The sequence below is a fragment of the Podarcis filfolensis genome, assembly GCF_964270895.1.
Source record: "Podarcis filfolensis genome assembly, chromosome: 10".
Classification (NCBI taxonomy): domain Eukaryota; kingdom Metazoa; phylum Chordata; class Lepidosauria; order Squamata; family Lacertidae; genus Podarcis; species Podarcis filfolensis.
This window is the reverse complement of record NC_139612.1, coordinates 65,952,533-65,974,645: the sequence shown is the minus strand read 5'-3', so window position 1 is coordinate 65,974,645 and position 22,113 is coordinate 65,952,533. Positions and strand designations below refer to the sequence as shown.

At 47.1% G+C, this 22,113-nt stretch overlaps 2 protein-coding genes across 2 annotated transcripts in view; one reads left to right on the top strand and one right to left on the bottom strand.

Annotated features, from left to right (window-relative positions):
- The window catches only part of SFMBT2 (Scm like with four mbt domains 2), an 82,620-nt gene extending 79,808 nt beyond the window's left edge, over positions 1-2,812 (bottom strand). The window contains exon 1 of the mRNA XM_083572643.1: positions 2,667-2,812. The gene's annotated coding sequence lies outside the window, so the exon portion shown is untranslated. The remainder of the gene's footprint in view (positions 1-2,666) is intronic.
- Positions 2,813-15,162: 12,350 nt separating this feature from the next.
- The window catches only part of LOC310744055 (store-operated calcium entry regulator STIMATE-like), a gene marked incomplete at its 5' end in the record, with an annotated part of 44,785 nt that continues 37,834 nt past the window's right edge, over positions 15,163-22,113 (top strand). Inside the window, one exon of the mRNA XM_083574799.1 lies at positions 15,163-15,359. Within this exon, the coding sequence (XP_083430925.1) occupies positions 15,163-15,359 (197 nt within the window). The remainder of the gene's footprint in view (positions 15,360-22,113) is intronic.

The window sequence follows — 22,113 nt, the reverse complement described above, 5'->3', positions numbered from 1 at the left end:
AGGTCGGTGGGGCAGCGCCTCCATAGCTTTATGGGCGCAGTCTCCGGCATCCCAATGCCTCTGCCAGTCAGAGTAGACAGTGCTGGCTCCAATGGTTGAACTTGGTTAAAAAGCAACTTCCAAGGTCCCCCGAGTCCAGACGCTTTTTGCATCTTGACGATGGGATCAGACTTAGCAAGCAAAGTCTTTCTCCAGAACCCGGAGGCACATCTTCATAAAAAGCGCACAGCCTGCTGTTTTTCCGCAAGAGTAAGAGACCGACCAGTCCGTGATTCGACGGCTATCTTGGCTGATCTCCCCCCAAAAATTCGGATCCAAAGTCCACACCATCCCCGCCCGCTTCGCTCCCTGCGTCCTCACCCAGACTTTGGTCTCTGTCGATCGTTAAGGCGCTTTCCCGCAGATAAGATCTCAAATGGGTAGGATCCTGCCAGCTCTACGTGAGCAGCCCACGTCTACTTAGAATCCAATGACTGTAGAGTTGGGAGGGATCCTCCAAGGATCATCTAGTCCAACCCCCGTGCAAGGCAGGTATCTCAACTAAAGCACCCACAACTGGGACCACATTGCAGCCTTATACAGAGTCAGACCTGTAGTCCGACCTCTGCTTAAAAACCTCCGAGGAAGGAGAGTCCATCAGCTCTAGTGGGAGACCGTTCCGCTGGCGAACAGCTCTTACAGTCGGAAAAGTCTTCCTGGTGTTTAGTCGGGGATCTCCTTTCTTGTAAAGTTTTAAAAAAAAAATCTCCTTTACTTGGAAGTAAATCCCAACTTGTGCGGGGTTTCACCGCTGCAGCCGCTGCCGGTCAGTGCCCATACTACTGAGATAGTTGGACGCAACAGGCACTGACCGGCAGCGACTCTCCAAGATTTCAATGGCAGGCACTGAACCGTCTGCATGCCAAACAGATGTTGCGCAGTTGTGAGCTACAGCCCGCAAGGATCCCTGGCCAACAAACGAGCCCGAAACCAAAAGCAGATGCAGAACTGTACTCAGTCCAAACTTGCGATCATTTACTCCGGAGCAAGCGCCGTAGGATACAATGGGGGGGTGCGCTTCTGAGGAAGCCAGGATCGGGCCGCCTGCCTAGTTGCAGCCACACTTGCCTGCAGTTGGATCCGGTGTAGCTTACTCCGAAGTAAACCCTACCGCGCCAGGCGGGACCGAGGGTGCAATCCATAGTTTTGAGTGCGCATGTATAGGATTGCGTTGCGCTGCACGGCTCTAACCACCCCCCCCCGTAAGCAGATCGCGACAAAATCAGCAGGTTAGAGAACTCGGGCTGCCGGCGTCTTTAGGATCGCAGCTGGAACTAGCTCTATCCTAGCCGGATCCTAAACATGCTTACTCAGGAGCCCCAGAGATTTCCGCAGGATTTACGCCCAAGTAATGCGCCTACATTGGATGGCGTAGATTACACTGGAACACACGCTTTTCTCCGCCTTCCTCTACTCCACTTTGGGGGGGGACGTGTTTATTTTCAGTTTGTAGAGAAGCCTGAAACCCGCCATGTTGAAACTGACAAACCTCTTTAAATACCCATTTATACCGCAGTTACATAAAGGGAACTAAATCAATGGGGGGGGGAGGGGCCGGGAATTAGTTCGGGGCGATTTTATACACATATCTAATAATCTGTCTTCCATTGATCCGTCTCAGTTTCCAGTCCCTCCCTCCCCCGCTCCATGAAACTGACTCAAAAATTGTATTTTTTCTTTTTTCTTTCTTTCAGTAAATTCTAAGCCGAGATCACATTAGATTTTTTTTTTTATGAGATAAGCATGTCCCCCCCCAAAAAGGTAGGGGGGCTAGTCTTCGGTTAATCTGGCGCGTTTCCAAATAGGAACTGGAGTATCCACGCGATGACATTAAACACGAGCCGCGCATTCCGCTCATCTCTACTCGCTAGGGCACAGATCCAAAAACGTGCCTTGCAAAAGGAAAAAGAATACCTCAACACAGAGAAAAATGCGCGCCCGCCCGCGCGCGCACACACAACCAGCAGCCGACCCGATGCATCTTTACGCAGAAGTAGGTCCAATTGCATGCAATGGATCGGAACACCCTAGAGAAAAAAAAGCGTGCATATTGGAGCGCAACACCTCCCCAAAGAAATGCACCCCAGCGTGATGTCATCCACAATCAAGCGCGGGTTTAGGCGCGCCTAGAACTCCATGCATAGGATCGGGCGCACAACAATACGTAGGAGAACCCTGAACTTGGAAGGGCTGATTTCCGAGTTAACATGCATAGGATAGCACGGCCCGCCTGGAACCTCAGGCAGGAGGAAAGACGAGAGAGGCACTTTTACTACTTCCGAGTAAGCGTGCACAGGATCGGGCTGCGCATTCGAAGCGGGGACGACGGACTTCTAGCAGAACGGCGAGATTAAAACACATCCCCCCAAAAAATAAATCACTTTGCAATAACTTGCTTTTTAGGGGGGTCCTTGTCAGCTTTTTCTGCGCAAAGAAGAACGCAAGCTAATAAACCCAAAAAATCGGGGGGGGGGAAGGGAGAGAGAGAAACCGCCCCCCCAAAAAACCACCGCGATCGTTCCATCCTTCTCCGTAAGAAAAGGGGGAGAGAGGGGGGAAAAAAACCCACCTTCCGTTAGATGCAGCCCGGGTAGGTCCGCGCGCCGCTGCGCGGGGCCGCGCCTTACCTGCGCGAAGTTTCCCTCCCCCGCGATCCCTCCCCCGCGTCGAAGGGGCGCAGCCCCCGCCAGCCGCCAGCGCGATCCGCGCCCGCCTCGCTCGCTGCCGCCGCCGCCGCTGCTCCACACTCCTTCCAATATGGCATCCGCTCAATGCGCATGCCTCGCATTCGCTTGTACTTGGCGAGTGTGCGCCTATGTGTGTGTGAGCGTGTGCCAGGTTGCGCGCCGGCTCCTTCGCTGACCTTTTTTTTTTTTTTATCCCCCGGCACAGTTGCCAAACACGCGCGCGCCCCGTGCGCCCGCAGCGTCTCCAGTCCCCGTCGTGCAAATTCCCCCGCGGAATGGGAGAGATGAGTCTTACTCCCGAGTAAGCGTGACAGCTTTGCACGCCCGAAGGACGCGCGCTTCGGGATGAAGTCCCATCCTGTTGCGGGTTTAGTCGGGACGCCTTCCAAGGGGTTTAATATTGAACCCATTTCGCAGCTGTGTGCAGGCATGAGTAATAGGGGTGGAATCCCCGAAAGCAGTTTTACAGCGCAATCCTAAATGGGGATTGCAGCCTGAGACTGGGATTTTATTTCACTGAATTTTATTTTCACTGAATATTTCACTGAATTTTATTTTATTGTTTTAAGGTTTATACACCAAGCCTTGGCTATTAAGGCTGCAATCCTAACCCCACTTACCTGAAAGTAAGGTGCTCCACAGAATTCAATAGGATTTCCTTCTGCTTAGGATTGCACGGTGACTCTCTGAAAGTGCCACCTGATGTTGTTGTCTTCATAGAATAATAGAATTGTAGAGTTGGAAGGGGCACAACGGTCATCTAGTCCAACCCCCTGGAAAACAGGTTTCTTTTGCCCAACATGTAGCTTGAACCCACGACCCTGAGATGAAGTCTCATGCTCGACAGATTGAGCTGTCTTTTATTAATTACATTAGTTATGATATTAGTTATTATTATTACTACTACTGTACTAATATTACTACTTTGTGGTTGTTGGTGACCCGGTGAAATTTTTCTGTGCGGCAACTACTCAATATAAATAACCACAGAGTTGTATTTAGCTCTGTTGTACTCAGGGGGGAAAACACTTTAAAATGAATAAATCTAAGTTAAAGTAAAGGTAAAGGACCCCTGACAGTAAAGTCCAATCGCGAACGACTCTGGGGTTGCGGCACTCGCTTTACTGGCCAAGAAAGCCGGCTTTTGCCCACCGACAGTTTTTTCTGGGTCATGTGGCCAGTCATGTGGCCAGCATGACTAAGCCGCGTCTGGCGAAACCAGAGCAGCGCATGGAAATGCCATTTACCTTCCCGCCAGAGCTGTACCTATTTATCTACTTGCACTTGACGTGCTTTTGAACTGCTAGGTTGGCAGGGGCAGGGACCGAGCAACGGGAGCTCACCCCGTCGTGGGGATTCGAACCGCCGACCTTCTGATCAGCAAGCCCTAGGCTCAGTGGTTTAGACCACAGCGTCACCTGCATATCTTAAATCTAAGTTAGGCATGTCCAATAACTTCAATGGGTCTCTGTGCTAAGCAGGTCCAACGTTGGAAACAACCCATAATAATTAAACACAACGTTTTGCTCGTGAGTAAAATTTCATTTTCAAGTGAGACTGCTTATGAGTTTACTACTTGGTAAATGCAACATTTTTAGAAACAGGTCAACCACAAAAATACACAAACACGCACACCCTTATGTGCGGGGTATTGGGACTTACTCCTGAGGAGTCATGTATGATTTCGCACTGTCACGTTTTCAGTGACTAATTTGAATGCCATGAGAGCGACTCCTGAGTAAGCAGGCAAAGGACTGGGCTGGGAGTGAATAGTGCTCAGCGCTGGGCCTTTCAGAGTTCAATTTTACACTTATTTACTGGGAAGCCAATATTCTGTTCAGTTGGACTTTGTCACTCACTCCCCACTGGAGGGGTCAGAGGATTGCATTATTTAAAAATCAGAAAGCAAGTTCAGTTACTGAATTCTGCGGAGTAATAAGGTTGGGGTGCGTACACTCAGGAGATTCAGTTTTTAGAAAAACACTTTTAGGACTGATAAATAGAAAAATTACAATGTTGGCAGAATGGACCAACCATGTCACTAGGACATTTCAGAGTGCGTATAACATATGTGCACTTCATGTGTGTGAATTTCTGAGAAGAACGCGTGCAAATATGTATTTAACTCTTCCCTTCCCGTTCACTCTTCCTTTCGGAGCGTGGCAATTCCACTGTTGGCACATCACTTTCAAACTGAAAATCTTCTTTAGTGCTTTGGCAAAAAGTCAGGAAGGTATTGCAACCGGTCAGTAAACAAGCAGGCATGGGAGCAAGCAAATAACCCCCAAAGGATCACGCATTTCCAGTACGATCACAGGAAATTGGGAAACTCATGGAAAGAATAGAATATCTGGATGAAGGGGCAGAATTGTGGGGGTAGAATAAGCTCAGGGGCTCCCATTAAGTCCTATGGGACAAAGTTAGGGGGTGCTCAGTTAAGGGTCCAAGCCTAATCTCTCTCGCAACTCCTCTAACCCAGCAGACAGGAAACTGGTTATCGCAAGAAAATAATTGCAAGGAGTTATCACTAGCAAAAAAAGACCACATTTGGCACTGTTGAGAAAGCTGTGTTGCTGCCTCTTCTTCACCTATTTTCTGTTGACCATTGCCTTGTGCTTAGTAAGATTAGAGCAGCCCAGCCCTTATTTTATCTCAGTTGCCCCTGCGGTTTATTCCCACCCACCATGTAGCTGCAGCAGGGTGTCTTCAGAGACATTTCCCAGCTTTCTGTGGACTCACAAGAATCCAGAAGCACCTTGAAGGTTATCTAGAGACCTGCGGTGGAGCACAGGAAGCTGTCTTACATGGAATCCATCTCGCCCAGTAATGTCTACACTGATGGGCAGCACCTCTCCAGGATTTCGGCAAGGGACATTTGCAGCCCTGCCTGCAGATGCCAGGGATTCTGCTGGCAAAGCCGATGTTCTTCCACAGAGCTATGGTCATCTCCCCAAAGGATGAAGCTGTTGAGATGCTGCTGCTTCTTTAGATGAAGCTGGCCCACTGGTCCACATCTGGACCAGGATTGTCTAATTCAACAGTGTGTTCCCCCTCCCAAGATGTTGCTGGGCTCTGATCACCCCTGATCTTTGTCCAGGCTGGTTGGGCCTGATGTGAGACATCTGGAGAGCCAACCTCAGAGGGGGTCAAGAGGGGTTTCCCACAGTCTCGCCACTGAGATTCTTTGGATTAGCAATATTTTGAATTGAACCTGAGATGTTTTGAGTGCATTTGTATGCACGCTGAGCTGTGGTTTCTGCACCCATCCAGTTAGGAAGAATGTATAAAACCGGTTCAAATTTGTGTTGGAAATGTAAGGAAAAAGAAGGGACTTTTTTCATATGTGGTGGGACTGTAGTAAAATTAAAATTTTTGGGGAAATGATATATAATGAGTTGAAGAAAATGTCCCAATTAACATTTGTAAAAAACCCTGAAGCTTTTTTGTTAGGGATCGTAGGAAAAGACCTGCCAAGGAAATTAAAAAACATTTTTATGTATGCGACAACGGCGGCAAGAGTCTTAATAGCACAAGGATGGAAGAATGAGGAAATCCCGACTAAAGAACTGTGGCAAGAGAAACTGATGGACTACGCGGAATTGGCGAAATTGACACATAAACTGCGTGACAAGGATAACCGTGACTTTAAAGAAGAATGGGAACCTTTTACGAAGCACTTAAACAACAAAATGAACTGAACTCCTTGGCAGGTTTTGAATGAACATTCACAAACTCTTTATTGGTAATATACAGATAGACAAACTGAGGAGCTTTACAATTTTATAACATGCAGAGAATAACATGTGCTGAGAAACCAGAGAAAGGAGCTGAGGGAAGTCTGGTTGGGGGTGGGAGGGTGGGTTTTTCTCTTTTGGGGAGAGGGGGGAGGGAAAAATGGGGAAAAACGAGGGTGATGGATTTTTGATAAATTGTTATGTTGAAATTCCTAATAAAAATATTTTTTAAAAAATGCAAAACTCTCTGGAGGAAAAAGCAGTATTTCAAATTGAACCTGGGATGTTTTGAGTGCATTTGTATGCACACTGAGCTGTGGTTTCTACAGCCATCATAAACTACATCTTGTTTGGAATGATCTTTTATTAGAATTTGGGAAAGGGGATACAAAGATTATTATCAAACATACTTTTTTATTGAAACTAAAATGTTATTCTAAATAAAAACAAAAAGAGAAGAAGAAAGAAAGAGAGAGAGAGAAGATAAAGGGGGAAAGGGAAGACAGAGAGAGAGACAGAAGAAATAATGAGAGACAAGGTAAAGGTAAAGGGACCCCTGACCATTAGGTCCAGTTGTGACCGACTCTGGGGTTGCAGCGCTCATCTCGCTTTATTGACCAAGGGAGCCAGTGTACAGCTTCTGGGTCATGTGGCCCGCATGACAAAGCCGCTTCTGGCAAACCAGAGTAGCGCACGGAAACGCCGTTTACCTTCCCACCAGAGCGGTACCTATACACAGGGATGGAGAAATCTGTCCATTTTGGTTGCTCTCCATTTCCCAATTTTAAATTTGCTTCCCTGCATCAGTTTGCAATTATTATTATTATTATTATTATTATTATTATTATTATTATTAGTTCTCACGAAATGTTAAGGAAAGTGGGGTATGTGAAGTTGCTCATCAATGCTCAGCTCCTGGGCAGCAGGCCCACATGGTCACTGCTTTCCCCAACCTCCCGGTGAGACATAGCGCATTTTGAAAGTACGTCTTGCAGTGCATTGTTAAACAATGGAACTCCCTACCACTGGCCGCAAGGATGGTCACCAACATAAAGGTAAAGGGACCCCTGACCCTTAGGTCCAGTCGTGACTGACTCTGGGGTTGCGGCGCTCATCTCGCTTTACTAGCCGAGGGAGCTGGCGTACAGCTTCCGGGTCATGTGGCCAGCATGACTAAGCCGCTTCTGGCGAACCAGAGCAGCACACAGAAACGCCGTTTACCTTCCCGCCGGAGTGGTACCTATTTATCTACTTGCACTTTGACGTGCTTTCGAACTGCTAGGTTGGCAGGAGCTGGGACCGAGCAACGGGAACTCAACCCGTCGTGGGGATTCGAACTGCCGACCTTCTGATCGGCAAGTCCTAGGCTCTGTGGTTTAACCCACAGTACCACCCGTGTCCCTAAAGCCCTGAGCATACCATTACCAGAATTAATGTATTTAGCATACCGGTGTTATCTCCCCAGTTCTCCTACCCTGCTATAAAGAGCAATCAGAATAATAAACTTGGAATGTGCTGGATCCAGCCCCAGTTGATCAACACATTATTGCTGTCAATCATTGAGCTTGGAAAAGTGGAGCAGGGGAGAATATGCTTCTGGGGTAACCTTCTGGGTGGGAGACAAAAGGCTGATATAAACACAGCACTGGCGTGTAAACTTCATCCAGCCCTCAGCACTTTGAGAAACCCATTTACCATATTAGGTCAAACTTTCAAATAACAGCCACACAATTTAGGACTAGCAAGCAAGATCATTTCTTGACCTGGTGGGGTGTGGTGTAGACACCTTTACTAGAGAGACAGAGAAAAGGTCAATTTCAACTTTTGCAGTCTTAAGTTCATTGATCCACATACCCATATCAGTATGGTTTTTGTATTTAAAAAAGAAAAGTTTGCAGGAAAATTCATTCCCATTTTGCATGCAATTTTGCCAAATGTACATAAATCTAGAAAGCAATGTTTCCTGATAGAAAGCATTTTTCCATGTTCTTTTCATTCACACGGGCATTTTTATTCTCACTTTGCCCTGGTGTGCGCAATTTTGGACACATTACTTGGCCGAAGGGTGTTGCGAAACTTGGAGAAGTGCAAATTCCAAATGACGGCTAGGTTTCAGTTTGTGTACCGCTTTGGAAAATGTGAATTAGGTAGGTTCGTCTTTGAATTTGAACTGAATCAAATTTCTCCCCAAATTTTTAGCTGTAGCGTATTTCGGGTCGGTAGCTTAAATAAGTTCCATGATGGATGAAACTAGGTCGGATCTAAATTGAACTAAAGCAGAATTTATCAATTGTCCCTTTTGCTGAAGTTTGGCTTTTGCCATGGCAGGCGAACTGGGCTCCCTGTCTGTGCCCCAGCTACACCGGAAGCTTTCATCCATGGAAATTAGATCGTTGCCACTTGTGGCTTTTCCCTTTTTGCGCAACCTTCGAAAAGCTTGTGCTTAAGCCGTCACTGTAGCAAAGAGAGATCAGATGAGCTGGCTAAACACTGACATCGCAGCACCACCTGCTGGGGAATAATATCTGCTTTAAAGTGGAATCGGATGCAACTTCACATCCTTTTTGTTCTCTGTTACCAGTATCTAAGGCAGGGGTGGGGAGTCTTTTCCAGCCTGTGGCTCACATTTCTTTCTGGGCCACCTATCTGAGGCTGCACACCAATAGTGGGCAGGTAAAGGTAAAGGGACCCCTGACCATTAGGTCCAGTCGTGACCGACTCTGGGGTTGCGGCGCTCATCTCACTTTATTGGCCGAGGGAGCTGGCGTACAGCTTCCGGGTCATGTGGCCAGCATGACTGAGCCGCTTCTGGCGAACCAGAGCAGCACACGGAAATGCTGTTTACCTTCCCGCCGGAGCGGTACCTATTTATCTACTTGCACTTTGACGTGCTTTCGAACTGCTAGGTTGGCAGGAGCAGGGACCGAGCAACGGGAGCTCACCCCGTTGCGGGGATTCGAACCGCTGACCTTTTGATCAGCAAGTCCTAGGCTCTGTGGTTTAACCCACAGCGCCACCCGCGTCTGGTGGGCAGAGCCAGAGTTAAAGGTGGGTGAAGCAACAAATTGAAACCTTACCTTTGAGCAGTTGGCTGGGGTCTACACACACTCTGACACCTCTCTCTCTTTTTTAAACATAATTTTTATTGAATTTTCCCATATTTCATTTTAATTCAATACACATATTTACAACATCTTATTTGCTCAAAGTGAGCTTTGACTTCCTTCTACCTCTCTTTCTGACATCCCTATAGCCTATAACATATCTTTCACATTCCCATAATTACTTCTTTATCTATAATCACCTTAAGAAATCACCTTCTTATTTATAAATCAGCATCATAATTTCACGTTACAAAACATTTCATGTTAATGCTACAAACGGTTTTAAATGAGCACAGTTTTCTTTCAAATAGTAAATAAATTTGCTCCAGTCCTTTTGATGTTTTTCTTCGGGCCGATTTCCGATTCTCTCTGTCAGCTTTGCCAACTCCACAAATTCTACCATTTTTATTCTCCAGTCTTCCAATGTAGGGAGTTCTTGCTGCTTCCACCTTTGAGCCAAGAGGATTCTCGCTGCAGTTGTGGCATACATAAATAAATTTACATCTTTTTTATTAATTTCTTCTTCAATTAGCCCTAGTAAGAACGCCCCTGTTTTTTTTGCTAAAGTTATATTTTAATATTTTTTTAAATTCATTGTAAATAATGTCCCAGAAAGCCTTGACCTTAGCACAGGACCACCCACTCTGACACCTCTCTTTCAGTGGCGTAGCAGCATTTGCTGGTGCCCGGGGCGGTGCAGATTCATGCCAGGCAGGGGTGGGCCACAGAAGATGAATGGAGCCCGCCAGGCCAGCTCTTGCAACCAGAGCTAAGCGGGGGCCATGCTTACGCTCACCCATATCTCAGAGCCTCCAGATGTAGAGGTCACAAGACCAAGTACTGCGTAAGTTAACCCATTGTTCACATTGCACCAACATAGCAAAGGGCAGGATGGTGACCCATGAAATTCAGCCCAGGGGTTCCTCTTACCCAGGAGTCAGCAACCTTTTTCAGCCTCAGACCATGTGGTGGGCCGGACTATATTTTGAAGAAAAAAAATGAACGACTTCCTACGCCCCACAAATAACCCAGAGATGCATTTTAAATAAAGGCACACATTCTGCTCATGTAAAAACACGCTGATTCCTGGACCGTCCACGGGCCGGGTTGAGAAGGCGATTGGGCCGGATCCGGCCCCTGGGCCTCAGGTTGCCTACCCTTGCTCTTACCCATCGAGAGCCCCTTCTGCCTAGGCTAGTTCAGCACCACCAGCAGCGATTCTGCAGGATGTTTGAAGGCAAACTAAGGGCGTGCACACCTTGCCTGGGGAAGCGGGCAGCCTCAGAAGTTTCAGGAGACCAGCCGGTCCCAGAATCAAAGAATTGGAAGGGATCCTAAGGGTCGTCTAGTCCATCCCTCTGCAATGCAGGAATCTTTTTGACCAATGTGGGGGCTCGAACCCACATGACCCTGAGGTCAGGAGTCTTGTGCTCTACCGACTGAGCTATTTTCTTGCCGCTTTGCTCATCCTTACAGTAAGCCGTTTGGACCGCAAAAGTCCCTCACTGCTATTGCTATGGGCATTGGGAATATTTCATTCCGTAGGCTTGAACAGAAGGGTGAGGAGTGGGCTTCCTATTGTTAGCTCACACTGCCTCTCAACTGAGTTGCACTGCTGGTTCCTAAGCAACCTTGATAGCAGCCGAGCGACTGGGCACTTCATATATTTTTCCTTTATGGATTCCATCAGTTGTTCTTGGTTTATTCTTCCTCTCTCTACATTTATACCCCACCTCCCCTCCAAGAGCTCTAGGTGGCGTTCATGGTTCTTCTCCATCCCAATAGCTCAGTTGGTAGAGCATGAGACTCTGAATCTCAGGGCTGTGGGTTTGAGTCCCACACTGGGCAAAAAGATCCTTGCCTGGAAGATAATAATAATAATAATAATAATAATAATAATAATAATAATAATAATATTTGTACCCCGCCCATCTGGCTGGGTTTCCCCAGCCACTCTGGACGGCTTCCAACAAAGATTAAAAATACATTAAAATGCCACACATTAAAAACTTCCCTGAACAGGGCTGCCTTCAGATGTCTTCTCAGTGTCAGGTAGTTGTTTATTTCTTTGATATCTGGTGGGAGGGCGTTCCACAGGCCTGGCGCCACTACCGAGAAGGCCCTCTGCCTGGTTGCCTGTAGCTTTGCTTCTCGCAATGAGATAAAGTCCCTACCAGAGTGGAATGGCAAATTAAACTGTTGGACTATGCCGAAATGGCAAAATTGACCGGAAAGCTCAGGAACCAAGAAGACCAAAACTTCAACAAAGAATGGGGGGAAAGTATAAGTTATCTTGGAGACCATTGTAAGCACATGGAAACACTAGCAGAATTGCAATGACACTTGTAATGTAGTAAGAACTATGGAGATAACGGAGTTGTATAAAAGATGGATTATTGAAAAAGATGCAGTAGAGAAGGTTTGATGACGGGACCTATGGAGGGGAAATTCAGAGATTCAGAGGAATCTTTTAATAGTAAAGGTAAAGGGATCCCTGACCATTAGGTCCAGTCGTGACTGACTCTGGGGTTGCGGCACTCATCTCGCTTTATTGGCCGAGGGAGCCGGCGTACAGCTTCCGGGTCATGTGGCCAGCATGACTAAGCCACTTCTGGCGAACCAGAGCAGCACACGGAAACGCCGTTTACCTTCCCGCCGGAGTGGTACCTATTTATCTACTTGCACTTTGACGTACTTTTGAACTGCTAGGTTGGCAGGAGCAGGGACCGAGCAACGGGAGCTCACCCCATTGTGGGGATTCGAACCGCCGACCTTCTGATTGGCAAGTCCTAGGCTCTGTGGTTTAGACCACAGAGCCACCCATGTCCCTTTTAATAGTGGGAGTATGTTATATTTTTATAATTTTGTACTTGTAAAATAAATAAAAATATTTCACACAAAAAAGATCTCTGCTTGACTCTACAGCTCTAGGATTCCTCACAACAACCCTGCAAGGGTGTGGGGAACCTCAGGCCTGGATGTGGCCCTCTAAGTCACTCTGTCCGGCCCTCAGACTCTGCCCAGCATGCACTGGCCCTGCCTGAGTGTTTTTGCCTTGAAGTCTGGCAATGCACCTTGCTTGCCTGAATGCAGGCTGGAGAAAAACGGTGTGTGAGTCTGCACAGAAACCGGCTTAGCATCCGCTCAGCCCAAACCCAAATATCTGTGCCACTGCCATTGCCAAGAAACTTCAGTGCTAAGATGAGAGGGAAATAGCTTTTAACTCTCTGGCAAAGGTACAAGTGGCCAACAGGTCCCCAGAATGATATTTCTCCTTCAGCAAAGGAAATCCTGTTTTTCACGGGCTGAGATGGGATTGTTTTGACACGTGAACCGGTGAGAATGTAAGCCAGACGTCTGCTTGGAGTTAAAGCATGATGGATCTGTCGAGAGACCAAAAGGAAACCTCTGTCACTGTGTAAAGCAAGAAGACGTCTGCAGCTTAGAGACGAGGGCATGCTAAAAGCTGTTGCTGCAGGAGTGCAGGAAAAAGAATGGGAAGGTTTATAGTAGAAAACCAAATTTAGGGGGCACCCCCCCCCCAATTTTGCATTCTTAACCGGCTTCTTCCTTTTTAGAGTTTTTATGTTTTGTTTATTTCTTTAAAAGCATTTCTAAACTGCTCAATTAAAACAAAAAACTAAGTGGCAAACCAAAATACAGTGGAACCTTGGTTGTCGAATGCTTTGGAAGTCGAACGTTTTGGCTTTTGAACACCAACAGCCCGGAAGTGAATGCTTCCATTTTCGAACACGCCTAGGAAGTCAAACGGCTTCTGAGGCGTGTTTCTCCATTTTTTCAATGGATTTTGCCGACCGGCAATTGCGCCTTGCTTGTTGAACGTTTCAAACGGTCTTCCAGAATGGATTACGTTCGACAACCGAGGTTCCACTGTAAGCAAAACAACAACCCAGTACTGTGGAAACAGGAATCATAACAGGGTCGAATCTCATAGGTCAGGGAAATTTTGTGCAAAAAAAAAAAGTGCTTTTGCAAGACATCTGAAGCAACTGACGGGTGAAGCTTCACATATACTGTATTTACTTGAGTCGAAACACGCTGCAAACTTTGTATGAGAAATCAGGTTGGTAAAACAGGACTCCACTGCACCATCTTGTGTCACAGGATTAGAATGCATAAACAACACATATAAAGCGCTTTTTATTTGCCAACGTAGCTGAATCTCTTAGTTAGCCACCGTGAGAACAGGATCCTGGACCAGATGTGCCACTGGCCTGATCCAGCAGGCTAGTCTTATGTTCTGAAGCTACAAAATGAACTAGAGGCTTTTATCGTCCGGGCGCTTCTAGGGTCTGAGGTCTTCTACACCAGGGGTCAACAAAACAGAGAGACTAGTGCATGTGCATAAAGGTAAAGGTAAAGGGACCCCTGACCATTAGGCCCAGTCGTGGCCAACTCTGGGGTTGCGGCGCTCATCTCGCTTTACTGGCCGAGGGAGCCGGCGTACAGCTTCCGGTCATGTGGCCAGCATGACTAAGTTGCTTTTGGCGAACCAGAGCAGCGCACGGAAACGCCGTTTACTTTCCCACTGGAGCGGTACCTATTTATCTGCTTGCACTTTGACGTGCTTTCGAACTGCTAGGTTGGCAGGAGCAGGGACTGAGCAACGGGAGCTCACCCCGTTGCGGGGATTCGAACCGCCAACCTTCTGATCGGCAAGTCCTAGGCTCTGTGGTTTAACCCACAGCGCCACCCATGTTCCTTGTGCATGGACGTAGCCCCCCCAATATAAATCTGAGGTTCTGCACCCCCCAACAAAAGCCTCACCCCCTCCCCCAAATCCTGGCTACGCCTATGGACTAGTGGTCTGCTTCGCTATAAGACAGCTCTTTCCTGTGTTCCTATAGCAACTTTTTTAAAATTAAAAAAACACCCATAACTCTTCCCTTCCCATTTATTGTCCCCATTTGATTTTATTGATGGGATGGGCCACGTTCCCAGCCCTGCTTTGCGCACCCTCTCCCGGGATGGAGGGAGAGGCTGGGAGAGAAGGGTAAAGCCCAAGCCACCAGGTAAAGGAGTAAGGCAGCGGTTCTCAACCTGTGGGTCCCCAGATATTGTTGGACTACAACTCCCATCATCCCTGAGCTCTGGCCTTGCTAGCTAGGGGTGATGGGGGTTGTAGTTCAACAACATCTGGGGACCCACAGGTTGAGAAAGGCTGGAGTAAGGTCTTAGGCAGCCATAGGCAAACTCCGGCCCTCCAGATTTTTGGGACTACAATTCCCATCATCCCTGACCACCGGTCCTGCTAGCTAGGAATGATGGGAATTGTAGTCCCAAACATCTGGAGGGCCAGGATTCGCCTATGCCTGGTCTTAGGCGCCCAGATGGTCTTAGCACCCCACCCCTCGGCGTCTAAGGGTCTCCGCTGACCCCTCGCTCTCCCCCTTCGACGGTTCCTTTCCCCCGCGGGGGCGTTGCCCCCTGGCGCCCGGCCCCTTCCCGGGGGAAGCAGCTACAGGAGCCGCCTCCCTCCCCCTTTGAGCCCGCGGCAGCGCCAGCCTTTGTTCGGGGCGGAGGAAGGCGGACGCGCGGCGTTGCGCTCGCCTCGTCGGGGAGGCTCGGCCGGCCAGGATGGCGCTCTTGCTGCGCCCTGCCGCGCCCGCGCGCCCGCTGCTGTCTCCCCCGCTGCCCGAGCGGCTGCCGGGCGCCAACGGCACCCAGGCGAAGAGCCGCCCGCACGGCTGCGACAACGGGGCGCTGCTGGACCGCTTCGGGGTGCTGGTGCAGGCGCTGCTGGCCGTGGTGGCCTTCAGCACCCTCATGCGTAAGTGGAGCCATTGCCTGCCTACCTTACACCTCCCTCTGACCCTTTCTCCTTTTACCTTTTCCTCCCCTCTTTTCCTGCAAAAGACTAAGTGTCCTAGGTTCGAATCCCTTGCTGGGCAAAAAGGTTCCTGCTTTGCGCGGGGCTGGACTAGATGTTCCCCTCCAATTCTACCGTTCTACGATTCTGTCTTTTCCTCCTTTCCCCCTTTCTTCATTCTCCCTTTTCTCTTCTCTCCTCCTTTTCTGTTCCTCTGTTCTCTACCCTCTGTGTTCTCCACCTTCTATTTTAATTTGTTTTTATTAAAGGATTTCCGTAGTTACCAAGGGTACCTGCAACGTCTCTGTTTTCAATTCATATTTCAATTCATATTTCAATTCAATTTCAATTCATGACCCTATCTGCGGGTCAGTTTGGTTGCATTTGGTGTGAGACACTGGTGTCATAGATATTGTGAGGTTTGTTGTTGTTTAGTCGTTTAGTCATGTCCGACTCATTGTGACCCCCTGGACCAGAGCACGCCAGGCACTCCTGTCTTCCACTGCCTCCCGCAGTTTGGTCAAACTCATGCTGGTAGCTTCGAGAACACTGTCCAACCATCTCGTCCTCTGTTGTCCACTTCTCCTTGTGCCCTCAGTCTTTCTCAACATCAGGGCCTTTTCCAGGGAGTCTTCTCTTCTCATGAGGGGACCAAAGTATTGGAGCCTCAGCTTCACGATCTGTCCTTCCAGGGAGCACTCAGGGCTGATTTCCTTAAGAATGGAGAGGTTTGATCTTCTTGCAGTCCATGGATCTCTCAAGAGTCTCCTCCAGCACCATAATTCAAAAGCATCAATTCTTTGGCAATCAGCCTTCTTTATGGTCCAGCTCTCACTTCCATACATCACTACTGGGAAAACCATAGCTTTTACTATACGGACCTTTGTTGGCAAGGTGATGTGTCTACTTTTTAAGATGCTGTCTAGGTTAATCATTGGTTTAGAGAATCTGGGAGAAAGAAGGCAAGTAATGATCTTTCATTCTTTGGCTTAGTATATGTGCGGAAACAAACAAACAGACAAATGAAAAACCTGTCCTCGCAACACTGACACAAAAACTCCAGTTTTTATTTGTTTGTTCCTCTCCCTCTCTTTTTTCCTTCCTTCTCTCTGGTTTTTTTTTTGCTTTCTGTTCCTCTTCCCATCTTTTTCTTCTGCTTTCGCCCTCACCTGTCCTGCAAAGGTAGTTAGTTTGTCCAGGGACAGTGTTGCCGGAATTCCAACCTCCCAACAGCAAGGCTCTACAGATCCTTGCGAAAGGATACTTTCGGTGGAGAAGATGCTGCAAAAGGCACAAGTTGGATGCACCGAAATACCATATGCTTGAGATGCATCTCCGACACCTGGCCATTCAACCTATCTTCCTTGAAGTGGTCTCCTCTTGCCCTCATCCTTTATCCCTCCTCAGAGTGACCCTTTGCAATCCACCTGCCTGCTGCCCCATCCTCCGGCCATCTTGCACCTCTGACTCCGAAACAGGTTCCCTACCCCGCTAAATATCAGTCAGATGAAATCATTAAAAACCTTACAATCAATCAAAAAAGTGCTCTTAGTTAATCTAGCAGTCAGTGGGTTTTTCAAAGAAAAGTGCTGGTAATTCCTTTCTTGATCGGAGTGTTGTCGGTGGCAACACAAAATGATTGCCGTTGCCTCAAAAAAAAAAAAAAAAGAGGTGATGGTACTTCTGAACAAAAAGCAGTGTGTGTGTTATTATCTTTAATGCAAGTATTTAGAAAAGCTGCACCTAGAATTATAGAAATGTTGAGTTGTAAGGGACCCCTGGGTCATCTAGTCCAACCCCCTGCGATTCAGGACTCTCAGCTAAAGCATCCATGGCAGATGGCCACCCAAAAGGTTCAAGGAAGGAGAGTCCACCACCTCTCAAGAGAGACGGTTCCACTCTTGAACCACTCTTACTGTCAGAAAACTCTTCCTGATATTGAGTCGGAATCTCCTTTCTTATAACTTGAAGCCATTGGTTCAGGTCCTGCCCTCCAGAGCAAGAGAAAACAAGCTTGCTCCATCTTCCATGTGACAGCCCTTGAGATATTTGAAGATGGCTCTCATATCTCCTCTCAAGTTTCCTCTTATCCAGTCTAAACATACCCAGTTCCCTCAACCGTTCCTCTTAAGTCTTGGTTGCCTTTCTCTGAACACTTGTCAATATCCTTCTTAAATTGTGGCACCCAGAACTGGACACAGTATTCCAGATCTATTTGGCCTGCCTTGTTGAGGAGTTGAGGTTAGACCGATGAAGGACTGATGGGCTTGAAGTTTGATGTTGCATCTTAGTCTGACTGAATATTAGGGTGCCTTAATTTTGTCCTAATGGGCTTTGCCCTCACTTTGTTATTATTAATTTATGTGACTTTATTAGTCACTTATCAGAAAAAAAGAAAAATCTCCAAATGGTTTATGTACCCTTGGCCTTCTAAAGGGTAATCTTAGCATGTAGTGACATCTCTTGGGCCTGTCCCAACTTCTCCCCAGACATGAAAGTTACTTCTTTGCGCTTCTGTTTTAATAACTGAGGGCCATGGTGGAATCTTCTGGGGGTATCACATATTCAGGCCTGTCAAGAGGTCTAGAAACCTAGCTTCTGTTTAAGGCTTGGACTTGTAAGTAGCAAGAGCTGTTGCTGTTTTAAGGGGCCAAAAGTGAGGAGATAAGTTGCTCTCACAGCTAGCGCATGTATGCATCCTAAACCTGGATCGTAAACTTTGCCTATTATCTGAACGTCTTAAACATTTTCCCCCACCCAGCACCCCCTGGGTTTTGCTCTTTTGCCAGATGCACCAAATCCATCCTAGCTGTTTGTCTTGCCATGTGTTACTCCCGAGACTCCGCCACGCAGCTGCTGAGTCGGTTGCCTTGCATTGTTCTACAAAACTCAGCCATCTGGATGAGTGGCGTTGGTGAAGCTAAGAATGCAACGAAGGGAGGGGGCTAGCTCATCGGCTGAGTGGGCCAGGGCCCTGCGGGCAAGTCCTGTGTCTGCATATGTCCCTGATGGAGGGCTCTGTTTTGAGCTGGAGATGTGGATAAGCACAGAAATCCAAATCTTGCATGTGTTTTCCTTTTGTGCATTCCACAGTCAGAGGCATTAAGAGCTTCTGAGTACCAATTGCTGGAAACCACAAAAAAAGGAGAGTGCTGTTGTATTTTTTTAAAAAAACTTTTATTGATAAATGCAATACTTACAAACACAAACCAGAACATTAAACAAACTTATTATGTTGTTGTTTAGTTGTTTAGTCGTGTCCGACTCTTCGTGACCCCATGGACCAGAGCACGCCAGGCACTCCTGTCTCCCACTGCCTCCTGCAGTTTGCTCAAACTCATGCTGGTAGCTTCGAGAACACTGTCCAACCATCTCATCCTCTGTTGTCCCCTTCTCCTTGTGCCCTCCATCTTTCCCAACATCAGGGTCTTTTCCAGGGAGTCTTCTCTTCTCATGAGGTGGCCAAAGTATTGGAGTATTTAACTGAGAATCAATCACTTTCAGTGCATCATTTGAGAAAAAAGACTGTAGAGCCATCTTGTCCAAGACTTTCCATTTTGTCGACTTCACCCTTGGTCTAAGAAGACGTTCGGCACCTACCTTGTATATCTAAGTTTCTAATACTGCGTGGTGGTATTTGTAGATCTAGCTCCCTCCCTTAAGCACAGTTTGTTTGGCTACCCCACCCCAGATGTTCACCAAGCCACAGAGACGAGAGGCAAGAGCATTGGAAGACCAAACCAAACTTTGGAAAAAGAAGTCATGGCTTGCTTTATCATCAGTGGGACAACTTGTAGTTAATTTGTTAAACTGCAGTTTAGTGTTAATGCACTAAGTAGGCACTGCAGAGTGAACAGTCCTGTTCTACGTGGACTTGTAAATTTGGGTTTGAAATTTCACCTCGGTGGGTGAAGCTGAAGCGGAAACAAAGTGCTGCTGTCTCAGAGTTGCGACTGAAATGAATTTAAATGGTTCACAGAAGGACACTGGGTCCCAGGGAGAATAGGAAAGTACACATACGGCCTCTCCAGATGTCCTTTTTATTGAACATTCATCATGATTTGTGCTCATGATGTTATGTGGCAGTGATCTACGATACTGCTTTTAATCCCATTCGCACCTGTAGACTTTCCAAGGCGGTTGCACTGCTTTCTTCGTAATAAGTGTGCGTCCTGTCATTTCCTGCTAAAATCCTGTGACCTTTCATACCACAAATGTTCTGATTAGAGGGGGGTTTTGGTCCTGCTTTTGTTGTGCAAGAGTGCCGCTCCATACAGAAATAATGCAGAAACCGTTGCAGAACAGCCAACAGAGGAAATATTGAGGAAACATTGCAGAACATCTAACAAAGCAGAACGATGAGTGGAGGGTCTGGTATAAATTAATCACAAATGTGGTTTAATTGCATCAGTGCTATGTTGCAGTATACACCCATCCTGTTCCCCCCCCCCAAAGCAAGGAAAAACTAAGCCCAGTTGGAGTAGCCCATAGAATAAGGCTAAATAAAACTAAAGGTTTTTTAAAACTTTGCAAGGAAACCATCATTCTGCCATTCCTCTGAAAGGAGAGCAGGGCAGAACTAAGGACTGGACCTGGTACAAGGATGCTTCCTCTGTTCCTACAAGAACCTGCAAGGAAAATATTATTATTATTATTATTATTATTATTATTATTATTAATAATATTAATATTAATATTAACAACAACAACAACCTTCAAAGATCATTAGAGTTGTCATCCAGCAACATCCTGATTTAAGTTTTTCAGAACCCTCTCAAACGTACACAAGAAATACCGTATTTTTTGCTCTATAAGACTCACTTTTTCCCTCCTAAAAAGTAAGGGGAAATGTGTGTGAGTCTTATGGAGCGAATGCAGGCTGCGCAGCTATCCCAGAAGCCAGAACAGCAAGAGGGATCACGGCTTTCACTGCCTAGCGATCCCTCTTGCTGTTCTGGCTTCTGAGATTCAGAATATTTTTTTTCTTGTTTTCCTTCTCCAAACACTAGATGTGTCTTGTGGTCTGGTGCGTCTTATAGAGCGAAAAATACGGTACCCCTTGTCATCTGAAACCATCAAATTTCAAGTGTGTGTGTTGTCCTCACTCTGCCCTCCATTGAAGATGCTGATTGCACAGCAGCATCCCAGAATTGCTTTGATGTGCATCTGACGCCCCCCCCCAACTTTTTAGGTCAAGCAAAATGAAATGGATCCCATGGCCCCCTTAAGCCCCCCTAATCTTGGCTGGCGCTCTCCAGTGCAGAGCCATCTCTGAATTAATGCCCTATTAAGCAGTTAATTATTTCTCTCTCATACTCCCTTTTATCTTTTAATGCAGCCGTTTTACTGCCTGTGATAATTACACCGTCTCTGATAACTCTCTTAAATCTAATGAGGCCTGACAAGACCTGCTCAACAAGGCTGCACATCATTAACTCTCCTCCTTTCAAATTTGTCATCTTATCACCCTCAACAACTGTATTTTGTGTCATTTTCCAGTAAGAGAGGATCTGTGTTTGTGTGTATGTTATCCTCGGATCTCCTGGCTAGCTAAGAACCAGGTTCATCACTTCTCAGGCTGATCAAACTTCCTCACCCTGATTTGCTAGCAGAATGCTACTTAGTGAAACCAGCTTCCTGTGGCTTCTGCCATAAAACTGAATGGGTTCCCATTTAGTTCTGTGGGAGGAAGTTAAAAGGAACCAAAAGCCAGTGCAGTTGCAATGAGACCCAAAGAATCCCTACATAAGAAGAACCTGATGGAAAATCTGTTCTTTCCCTATGGTCACATGTACATCGGATACACAGCATTTTTTGCTGTCTTTGACACAGTCAACACATTCATGCATACAACACATTCATACATTCTCTTGCATGTGCACACATGTGCCAGACATGCGGGGCTGGTCTAACTCATGATGAGAGAGGCACTGCATCATGCCAAAGGATTTGTACTCTACTCAGTAGGGCTGGGCGATATCTGGTTTTCAGCATCGTGATATACTGATAAAGGTAAAGGTAAAGGGACCCCTGACCATTAGGTCCAGTCGTGGCCGACTCTGGGGTTGTGGCGCTCATCTCGCTTTATTGGCTGAGGGAGCCGGCGTACAGCTTCCGTGCCATGTGGCCAGCATGACTAAGCCGCTTCTGGCAAACCAGAGCAGAGCACAGAAACGCCGTTTACCTTCCTGCTGGAGCAGTACCTATTTATCTACTTGCACTTCGTGCTTTCGAACTGCTAGGTTGGCAGGAGCTGGGACCGAGCAACGGGAGCTCATCCAGTTGCGGGGATTCGAACTGCTGACCTTCTGATCGGCAAGTCCTAGGCTCTGTGGTTTAACCCACAGCATAAATACAAATAAATACAACCCAGGTGGTTAAGAAAGCCCAACAGAGACTCCATCTCCTCAGAGTATTGCGGAAGAACAATGTCAATCAACATTTGATGATCTCCTTCTACCGGTCCACAATGGAAAGTGTCCTTTCATACTGCATCACGGTGTGGTACGCTGGTTTGACATCAACTGATAGGAAGAGCCTACAGAGGGTGGTGAATACAGCACAAGATATTATGGGCTGTCCCATGAATCCGCTGGATGAAATAGTGGAACAATCTTGCCTCAAGAGAGTGAGGAATATTCTCAGGGATGATTCACACCCTGGCCGGCACTTTCTTGATCTCCTGCCCTCGGGCAGAAGATATAGAAGCCTGATTAGTC